This window comes from Gossypium arboreum, chromosome 10 (genome assembly GCF_025698485.1).
Source record: "Gossypium arboreum isolate Shixiya-1 chromosome 10, ASM2569848v2, whole genome shotgun sequence".
Lineage (NCBI taxonomy): Eukaryota > Viridiplantae > Streptophyta > Magnoliopsida > Malvales > Malvaceae > Gossypium > Gossypium arboreum.
Window position 1 is genome coordinate 122,266,632 of NC_069079.1, and position 9,692 is coordinate 122,276,323.

At 35.1% G+C, this 9,692-nt stretch overlaps 2 protein-coding genes across 7 annotated transcripts; one reads left to right on the forward strand and one right to left on the reverse strand.

Annotated features, from left to right (window-relative positions):
- The first annotated feature begins 228 nt into the window (after positions 1–228).
- On the forward strand, positions 229–5,839 carry LOC108454120 (amino acid transporter AVT1C-like). Of its 4 annotated transcripts, none has more exons than XM_017752447.2 (14): positions 229–480; positions 1,047–1,101; positions 1,203–1,401; positions 1,977–2,302; positions 3,249–3,463; positions 3,586–3,609; positions 3,769–3,949; positions 4,042–4,261; positions 4,484–4,619; positions 4,830–4,849; positions 5,022–5,167; positions 5,274–5,317; positions 5,421–5,483; positions 5,583–5,839. In XM_017752447.2, exons 3-14 carry the CDS (start codon positions 1,226–1,228, stop codon positions 5,679–5,681), a joined length of 1,650 nt encoding a protein of 549 aa, XP_017607936.1. In that variant the 5' UTR covers positions 229–480; positions 1,047–1,101; positions 1,203–1,225; the 3' UTR covers positions 5,682–5,839. The 4 variants fall into 4 exon arrangements, with proteins under 4 accessions (XP_017607936.1, XP_052875985.1, XP_052875986.1 ...); XM_053020025.1 differs by having other exon boundaries at positions 242–539; XM_053020026.1 differs by having other exon boundaries at positions 476–560.
- A 16-nt stretch (positions 5,840–5,855) lies between these two features.
- On the reverse strand, positions 5,856–9,433 carry LOC108454125 (serine/threonine-protein kinase PCRK1-like). 3 transcript variants are annotated; one of them, XM_053020028.1, is made up of 5 exons: positions 9,173–9,433; positions 8,146–8,560; positions 6,974–7,234; positions 6,718–6,840; positions 5,856–6,549 (listed from the first exon to the last, which is right to left on the reverse strand). In XM_053020028.1, exons 2-5 carry the CDS (start codon positions 8,530–8,532, stop codon positions 6,031–6,033), a joined length of 1,290 nt encoding a protein of 429 aa, XP_052875988.1. In that variant the 5' UTR covers positions 8,533–8,560; positions 9,173–9,433; the 3' UTR covers positions 5,856–6,030. The 3 variants fall into 3 exon arrangements, with proteins under 3 accessions (XP_052875988.1, XP_017607958.1, XP_017607949.1); XM_017752469.2 differs by having other exon boundaries at positions 9,169–9,426; XM_017752460.2 differs by lacking the exon at positions 9,173–9,433 and adding an exon at positions 8,966–9,150.
- Positions 9,434–9,692: the final 259 nt, after the last annotated feature.

Here is a 9,692-nt window from a genome sequence, read left to right on the forward strand (position 1 = left end):
AGGAAACAACACAAAATTACTTACTACACGCATAATTTATATATTCTTGGCAACCTAGGTTCATACTTTCTTCTATTATTTCTCGTCTAATATTAAAAAATTTATATTACATTTTAATTGTTCTTCGTATTTATAACCCAGGATTACCAGTTTTGCACTTTTATGTAAACAACAAAACAGGGATAAAAATTTTTAAAAAAAAAAACCGCCTTTTGTCATCATGATTCATGAATATCTGTTCTTCATGATTCACGTAATAACTTTTCATGATTCATGTAAATCACATTATTTTAAATTTAATATAAAAGATATTTATATATCCCTCGAAGTCCCACCAGACAACTTTTCTCTGTTTCTATCCTTTTCTTTCTGTGTGATTGTTTTTCTATATATATATATTTTTTTCTTTCTATTTCTTGATTCAGATCTTCATCTCTAGAAAAACCCAATTCAGTTTTTGTATCAGATATTCAGAAAAAGGTTTACTTCAACGATTCTAGTATATATACTTTTTCTTTTTTATGAAGGAAGCCATTGCGGTGTGTTTATAGGGGACACAGGTTTTCCAGTATAGTAAATGGTTTCTGTTTGGTTTAGTCGAGAAAATTTCTGGGGTTATTTTCCTGTTCAATGCTCTGTAGCTTTTCTGTTTGGTTGCTGAGCAAACTGAATATAATCCCACAAACTAAGAAAATTTTGCCTTCTCCAGTTTTTTCTTGTTTCTCTGATTTTTTTTTCTCAGGAACCAAACAGAACATTAAAGGTTTAAGATTCAAAGAAATCTATATATTTTGAAAGCTTCAAAATTCAATTCCTAAAAATATGGGAAAAGAACAAATTTAGATTATATCCCTTTTACATTCTTTAAAATTCCTAAAAATATGGGAAAAATCAAATTTTGCTATCAATTTTGCAGTTCTTTTTTTTTTTTTCTTTGAGTTTAGTTTAGTTTAATTTTATTTCTAGTTTCTTGATTTAATTTCAAACATTAAAATATATATGGCAATTTGTCCTCATTATCTCATCCAATTTATTGAAAAATTTAGGTGAGAGCTACTTGCCATACCAAGCAACAAAGTATTTAAATACTTTCAATTTAAGGTATGTTAAAAAACATCCGTTTCGACTCGTAAATCGTAATAGTATCCATTACTTCCTCAATTTAAATAATTAGGCGAGTTGTTCTGATGTGGATTTTGCAGGAGATTTGAGAGGTAAGAAGAGAATGAAGAACTCGGTTTCTGATCAGAGTTTCTACATCGAGAGCGAAGACGATGAAGAAGTTGAGAAATTAGAGTATGATAGAAATGAAGAAGATGAGGGAAATGAAGAATTTTATGCTTCTTTTTCTTCCCAAAGAAAAAACAGTTCTTATGCCACTCAATGGCCTCAAAGTTACAGGTCATTTCTCCTTTCACTGCTCTGTTTTTCTCTGCTTTATTACAGCTCGGAATATATTATGACATATGATCTTCGAAATTTATATAAAAATATGCTCATTTGTCACTCACTTCGAGGGCAAATAAAATTGATTTTGGTTGATGAAAATTATAATCGTCTTTGTGGATAAATGTTGTGAAAGAGTCGATTCTTAAGTATATCTTTATTAGATCCGTACTCGTAACCACTGGCCGCACTAGTGGCAGGCAAGACGGCGGCTCCCCTTGTTTAAGTTGTCTCTCTCAGTAAAAAAAATTATGGCTTCATATCCGACACTTTATCTCGAATGCAGATAAAATAAGTTCACAAATCTGCCTCCAATTATTGATTTGTGCTAATGCTTACCCTGTTGATATTGGAAATATGGATGATGAACTTCTACTGGTTCCTCCAGCTTTTCATTTTTCTTAAAGTATTACATTTTAACATCTTTAACAGGCACATATTTATGATTGACATTCACTTTCAAGTTCTGAATAACATAAGATTCTATGTCAAATTCGAAATGCTTATGATTTTGCAGATTTTCTTTTCAGGCAGTCTATTGATTTGTATAGTAGTGTACCATCCCCGACCATCGGATTCTTGGGCACTCCTACACTATCAAGACTAGGAAGTTCGTTTCTTTCATCATCGTTAACCCGGAGATTCACTCCGGAATCACTTAATGCGCCAGTAAAGAAACCGTTGCTACCACCATCAGTAGATGATGAAATACAGCCGCATAAACGTACGTACTCTTTGGCAACTCCGGCACCGTCGAGGAAACCGTCTGTAAGATTTGATGAGAAAGTACAGGTCGACCATGGTCACGGAATTCCCCTTGGTCGCCAGAGTTCATATGGTCAAGCTGTGGTAAATGGTTAGTTTTACTAACTTTGATTCACTCTTAAATCTAAAACTTAATCCAGTTGATTTATATAATTATTTTTTAAATAAATATTCTACGAATTTAAAATTAGAATTTTATTATTTTTGAATAATTAAGAATAGATGTAGACAAAAACACTTTTAAATTGAAGTCATGCAATAGGAACCATTTTATGAAGCCACTTGCCATTGTTACACTACCACTGTCAGCTAAATCTGTTCAAGGATTGGTGAAGTGGGCCCGGATTGTTACATTAAACACCAACCACGAACCAATACCCTGAAGGCCAAAGCCTTTGATGGTGGCTAAATATGTGGAAACACACTGAACAGGCAAGTTCTATTGTCACCATCAGTCCCCACCCCTCTTCACATCACATGGCTTAAGACCACACCTTTGCTTTTTGTTATATTCTTATCCACTATTATACTTCTAGTCTTTACTATTTTATTTTATTTTATTTCTTTTATAACAGAAAAACAAATTTAATTTATCATAATAAATCCCTAAATTTTATTTAAGGATAAAAATTTATTTGAGATAAGGAAAAGTATAAGGTCTATTTAAAAATATGAAGTAATTTAAGAATTTTTTCTTAATAGTTTGGTTACATTTTATACTTCAATTTTTGGTTCATGTCTGCCATATTCTGTCCATTGCTCATTAATGCCACCAGTTATGGACATGTTACATTTCTCAATGAAAAAAAACTAAATGATGAGGTGGCATGACTTCCATAGCACATGGTGCACATGAAACATATTAACTTCCCCATAAGACTACAAAAAAAAAAAAAAATCCAACACTAATGTAGGAGTAAAGATACATGCATTATTATTAAGAACATGGATGATGATATGCTTACAGTCAATCAATATGTCTTAAAATCAAGTTTAAGATTTTAGATTGAGTGTTTTGAGTTTTTTTTTATTTGCAGGGATTAATGTGCTATGTGGAGTTGGAATCCTTTCTACCCCATATGCTGCCAAGGAAGGAGGATGGTTAGGGCTAATAATATTATTAACATTTGCAGTGCTTTCTTTTTACACTGGCCTCCTTTTGCGCCAGTGTCTGGATAGCTCACCTGAGCTTGAAACTTACCCTGATATTGGTCAAGCTGCATTTGGTTCCACCGGTAGAATCGCCCTTTCAGTAAGTCGTAATCCTGTTACCTGTTTCAATTTTTCATTTTTCTTAAAGTACTCGTATAAGCACTAGCTTACAAAAACTGTATGATCACTGATGCCAATTTTGCTTGTTTTCGGTGGATGCAGATAATTTTGTATGTGGAGTTATACGTAAGTACTGCTGGCTTTTCCTAAAAGAATTATGCAGATAAATTGTACCAAGTGGTTCTACGTGACCTGATAAACTTATGGTTCTACAGTTGCATGTCACATCATCAAGAATATAGCATTCACTTTGTATTATTTTGAACATTGCTCTCTTCTATGTAGGCTTCTTGTGTTGACTATATAATTCTAGAGGGTGATAACTTGTCATCCTTATTCCCAAATGCACACATTAATTTGGGCGGATTCGATTTGAACTCGCGTCGTCTCTTCTCGTTGATGACAACCCTTGCTGTTCTTCCCACTGTTTGGCTCAGAGACCTCAGTGTCCTTAGTTATATCTCTGGTAATAAAACATACTGATCTGTAGGGTATCCCTTACCACAATTTGTGGCGAGTTTGAGGTTGTCTAAATGGAATTTTCGTCTGTTTTTCCAGCTGGTGGAGTTGTTGCATCATTCTTGGTAGTGTTTTGCTTGTTTTGGGTTGGATTGGTAGATCAAGTTGGGTTTCAGAACAAAGGGACAGTATTGAATCTTTCTACACTTCCAGTTGCTGTTGGACTTTATGGTTTCTGCTACTCAGGCCATGCTGTTTTCCCGAATATATATACTTCAATGGCAGAACCAAGAAAATTCTCTTCAGTTCTCTTATCATGGTAAACTAAATGAGATTTATGGTGTTACTCTTTTGGTATCCTTTTAGCTTTCTCCATTGATTTTGCGATTCGAGACTATACTCCAAAAATGGGTTTACCATTTGTGTTCAATGCTTGTCTGAACATGGATATTGGGATATGAGCTTCTTAGGACCCTTCAAATACACTATTATGACCCGAGTCTGAGTAACTTGTCATCTTTGGTTTTGATTTTCCTTGTAGTTTCGGAATCTGTTCTTTGTTGTATGCTGGAACAGCAGTTATGGGGTACAAAATGTTTGGAGAAGCAACAGAATCACAGTTTACACTTAACATGCCTAAAGACCTGGTTGCTTCAAAGATTGCTGTGTGGGCTACGGTATGCTGCTCGACTTATCGGATTTTTATACACTATTTGTTCTATGCTTAATTACGCATGTCGGATATAAGTACTTTAAGAAAAATGAAGAGTTTAACTAACTTAAGTCGCTCAATACTTTTTCGAATAGCATTTTATTACTTTTTTGTTTAGCAAGTACTATCCTTATGTAAAACTACTAATATATTCAACTTTTTTGTTCTTTTGCAGATTGTCAACCCATTTACCAAATATCCTTTTCTTTATTCTATATTACTCTGGACTTGAGTATGAGTTTGAGATACTGGTATTTACCCATTTACCAAACATGAGTTAACAATGTCTAGCTCTTTTTTACCCTTTGTGCTGCCATGTATGTATGCATGTATGAAATATAAATGTTCTGCCTTAATTAGAACAAACATATGCATTAACCTTGTCTCCAGTGGCAATGAGTCTTGAGGAATTATTACCACCACGCCATCTCAAGTCTCACGTGTACCCTATGTTAATTAGAACAGCACTGGTGGTCTCAACCTTGCTTGTAGGTCTCAGCGTTCCCTTCTTCGGTAAGCGCCTCCCTTTCATCATCAATGAGTGAAAACTATACACCTGGCAACAAATCCACCATTTTTGAACTAAGGGAACTAAAATCCTTCTTCTTCCTTGTTGCAGGCTTGGTATTGTCATTGATAGGATCTTTACTCACAATGCTTGTTGTAAGCAATCTTCTGCCATTGTTAATCACGGATGCTACTTGGCTGAAATAAACATAGAACTGTACACTAATGTTCTTTTTTTAATAATTTACTTCAATGGCAGACCTTGATACTTCCTCCTGCTTGTTATTTAAGCATATTGAGGGGTAAAGTAGGCTGTATCCAGGTATGTTCATATCATGTAACATACATATTTAAGCATTCTTTAATGCATAAAAGCTACGTTACTTAGACCCAGGTATGTTCTTTTTTTTTTTTTTTACAGGCTACAATCTGTATTATAATTATTGCAGTGGGAGCAGTTTCATCAGCCTTTGGAACATACTCAGCACTCACCAAGATTATTCAGAATTTGAGTAGCTGAAAATTTAATTTGATTTCCTCATTTTTGAACTGCTTTTACATTTTCCAAATTTTTTAGTCAATTCTGGAATTTAGATACATCCCTATATTTTGAAGTTTTGATGTGTTGTTTTCTTATGTGATTTACACAAAAAAAAAAAAAACAGTATCAAAAAGAAATGAACTCTCACATGGCTTTTCTCTTCATTAGAAACATCATATATAAATATATATATATATATATATATATATAACTTCCTACAAATGCAAAGCCTATACATAATACTTGCAGTTGATTATCTCCTTCAAACCTTTACAATTGTTTTTTATACGAATACATGAATGTAGACAAAACTCGACCTGATAATTGCTTATGTAGTTCTCACAATCTTCGGTCTCCATGTTCGCCAAACGAAACACCTTTTGTCGCTGTTTATCAGATCAATGAACCTTCTTTTCAATCGCTCTCTTTTTGATAGTTCTGAAACATGTTTTGGAATTGAACTCTTCGTAGCGGGTTGAGGGCTTAGCATATCTGCAGTTTCCACAATTTCATCCAACATCTGTAGAACTTCACTCATTTTTGGGCGTTGTTTAGCCTGCCGAACCAAGCATTTATTGGCTACCGCTGCGAGTTTACGAGCAGACTTGAGGGAATACTTGCCTTCGAGCCTCGGGTCCAAGATCCGCCTGAACTTCTTCATATCGGAGAGGTGTGGCCTGACCCATTCCAAGAGTTTTTGTTCAGACTTGGGACGATTCCGATCCAAGGGACGCCTACCTGTTATGAGCTCGTAAAGAAAAACTCCATAGCTCCACACATCACTTTTTGCCGTGAGGCGCCCGGTTTGAATGTATTCAGGAGCTGCATATCCAATGGTTCCTACAACCTGCTCAAAACCGGGACAATTTGATAATATCCATAAAACAAGCATGCTTCTGAAAATTTGGAAATATTTGAAAAAACTGGACCAGAGTAGGAATAAAAATCTGGAAATGTTCAAATAAAAGAAAATGAAAAGCCAGAGCAACATAGTTTATAGCAACTTCGAACCTACCGCAGTCGAAACATGGCTTAATCCATCAGAAGGCCCTAGCCTGGCCAACCCAAAATCCGAGAGCTTTGCGTTCCAATGCTCATCCAACAGTATGTTTGAAGACTTGAAATCTCTGAAGATAATCTGTAGCAACCATAAACCAAAAATTCTTTAGCCTAAAAGCAATAATGAGGTCATTCCAGGTTTCAATTGTAAAACGAGGCTTCAAGGTTATTGATTTCAGGAAAGCCGTATCTACTGAGAAGTAAAAGGGAACCTGAAAATCCATTCCTTCATGGAGGTATGTTAAGCCACGAGCAGCATCCTGGGCAATTTTTATTCTTGTGGCCCAAGGAAGAGTTGCTTGAAATCGACTTGACAAGTGATCCTGCACGCTCCGGTTCGGCATGTATTCGTATATCAGTAGCCTCTGTATCCCTCTTTCATCATCCTCAGCACAGTAACCCACCAGTTTGACAAGGTTTTGGTGTTCGACTACCCCTAAAACATTAACTTCTGTCACCCATTCTTTGTGCCCCTGTGAAAGAACAGATCATATGAATCTATGGTAAGTCACCGAAAGATAGGAAAAAATAGGTTACGCATTCTTAAACAGTAAGTCAATATGCATTACAGTCTATGGTAAAACAGGTTAGCAAAAGTCTAGGAAGAAGGGTCTCGGTGCAGCTACACAGGCATATCGTGGCCTTTGAACTTAGGTAAAAATTCTTTTTAAGTGTCAACCATGGAAGGTCCAAATTGTATGATTTCATTGATATTGAAGATGGTCTCTAGAGATGTCACATGGAAGGAGTGCTGAGGAGATAACCAGGCAGTCCCAGAACAAAAGTCGAGGAAGAAGGGCATCGGAAGGGCTATGCTGACATACAGAGGCCCTTGAACTTGGTAAAATGCTTCAATGTGTCAACCATGGTAGGCCTAAGTTATACAATTTAATGGATATCGAAGAAGGTTTAGCTGTTGTATGGAAGGGCAAGCTAAGGAGATAACCAGGCAATCCGAGAATAAATCATACAGTTTGACTATATGTAACTATAAGTATTTCCTTAGAATAACGAGATTATCTATCTTCATTCATGTAAACAATGATCTTAAGAAACATATTAAGTATCTAAATTCAGTATGTAGAACAAGCTATCAAAATCCCCTCCATGTAAGCTATATCTTAACTTTATTGGATTGAAAACGGCTCCCTGAAGTTGTTGCCTTGTCGGGTACTAATACAGGTTTAGACAGTTATGTAAGTTCAGTAATGCACAGAAATCCTGACAAAAAAAATTGCTGGCATGTTACACACAGAATTCACTCAAAACTGGAGAACACAGAGCAGACATAGCAAATGCTATCACAGTGAATATCAGCGGTAAATATTAATGGGCATTGGAAAATAAAGATTGTAATATTGTGTTAGAGAAGTAGAAAATTCACCTGCAATCCTCTTCTGCTGAGTTGTTTAACAGCAATATCGAGTTTCTTGTGGTAATCATCAGAGATGCGGATTACACCTCGATACACACCGCCAAATCCGCCTTCTCCTATCATCAAGGACCGGCTGAAATTCTTTGTTGCAGCCTTCAATTCCAAGAATGTAAACTCTCTGAGATTACTTTGCCTTTGAGACAAAGCAGCAAACGAGTTCTTCGTCGAGGATTCGGTGCTAAAATCCGAGACATTCTGAGAATTAAACTCAGACCCTGATCTCCTCATATCATGATCCGTCGATATCGAAACAGATTCAGAGGATCGAACCGAAATAGACTTTGTAGTTTTCGGTTCATCATTCTTCTCATGACCAGAGAAATGAAAACACTTCATTGACCCCCGAAGAAACAAACAAACCTCACTGCGTATCAACAAATCACATTAGCATGGATCAAAATAAAACATATGAGCTTCTTGAAGAACCTATTTGTAAACCTTACGCAAACTTGATGATAAAAAGAAACTATAGAAACCAAGAATATTTTATAAAGTAGCAAAAATTCATCAATGGAAACTACAACTTAAACACCATGATCAAATCAAACAAGAGCTAAATTCCATAACCTGGTTTTAGATCAAAGAATTCATCTTTGAAAGAAACTATGAAAACCCAGATTTTCTATCTCTAGAACAAAGTGAAATCCATAATTAAATTATTGAAAAAGATAGGAAGTTTCAACAACAATTTGAGTTGTGAATGACCAAAGAAACAAAAACTCAAAACACTTTGATGACAGAAACGAGACAATTTCATGAAAGCACTGACCTTTTGATTAATTTTTTTTTTTTTGTTTACAACACACACCAAAAAGGAGATAACAAAGAGCTACAATTTAGAGGGATTCATATGAAAGAGAAACCCAGAAAGACAAAAGCTAAACAGAGAGGATCCAAGGAAATGGCAACGAGCTCTCCATGAACTAAAGCAATAATAATGAGTCAATACAAAAGAGATGAATTGTAGCTCACCAACCGAGAACCCCATTTGGCAAAACAAAAACTTTGAGTGAGTAAACAAGAAAACCCCAAAAAAAAATAATTAAAACCAAATGAGATTATTATAGTATTACTTGTAGGACATAAAGATCCAAAAAAAAATTAAAGAGAAAAAGTGTGAAAAGAGATAAAGATTTGGGTGTCACTTTCTTCAAAAGAAAGGATTTTGAAAGTGAAGAAATCACGGAGAACGAGTCATTAGTTTTGTGTATCCATGAATACCTCCAAAAAAATAAAAAAAGGTATAATATTTTTAAAGGTAGTTGGAAGTTGGAAACCATTGACGTAGCTTCAACCATGGGCTTTAAATTGTTTATGCCAACGTTCAAAGTAAAAGACAAAAAGAAGAACAAATCATAAAATTTTAATAAATTTGCAGGTAAAAAAAAAAAAGTAGTTCTAACTTATTGTTGATCAGCATAAGTGTTTCAGCATAGAAAACCTATATCATAGGGATCACAATCAGCTAGGTAAATAGTAAAAAGTTCGGGTAGTAA

Excerpts from the sequence above, each read along its gene's own strand:
- LOC108454125 (XM_053020028.1), bottom strand. The coding sequence starts at position 8,532 with ATGAAGTGTTTTCATTTCTCTGGTCATGAGAAGAATGATGAACCGAAA. Across the intron at positions 6,841-6,973 it reads ATGAAGGAATGGATTTTCAG|ATTATCTTCAGAGATTTCAA; the intron begins GTTCCCTTTTAC and ends TGGTTGCTACAG. Across the intron at positions 6,550-6,717 it reads TAAGCCATGTTTCGACTGCG|GTTGTAGGAACCATTGGATA; the intron begins GTAGGTTCGAAG and ends GGTTTTGAGCAG.
- LOC108454120 (XM_017752447.2), top strand. The coding sequence starts at position 1,226 with ATGAAGAACTCGGTTTCTGATCAGAGTTTCTACATCGAGAGCGAAGAC. Across the intron at positions 4,850-5,021 it reads ATTGTCAACCCATTTACCAA|ATATGCATTAACCTTGTCTC; the intron begins ATATCCTTTTCT and ends ATTAGAACAAAC. Across the intron at positions 5,484-5,582 it reads GTAAAGTAGGCTGTATCCAG|GCTACAATCTGTATTATAAT; the intron begins GTATGTTCATAT and ends TTTTTTTTACAG.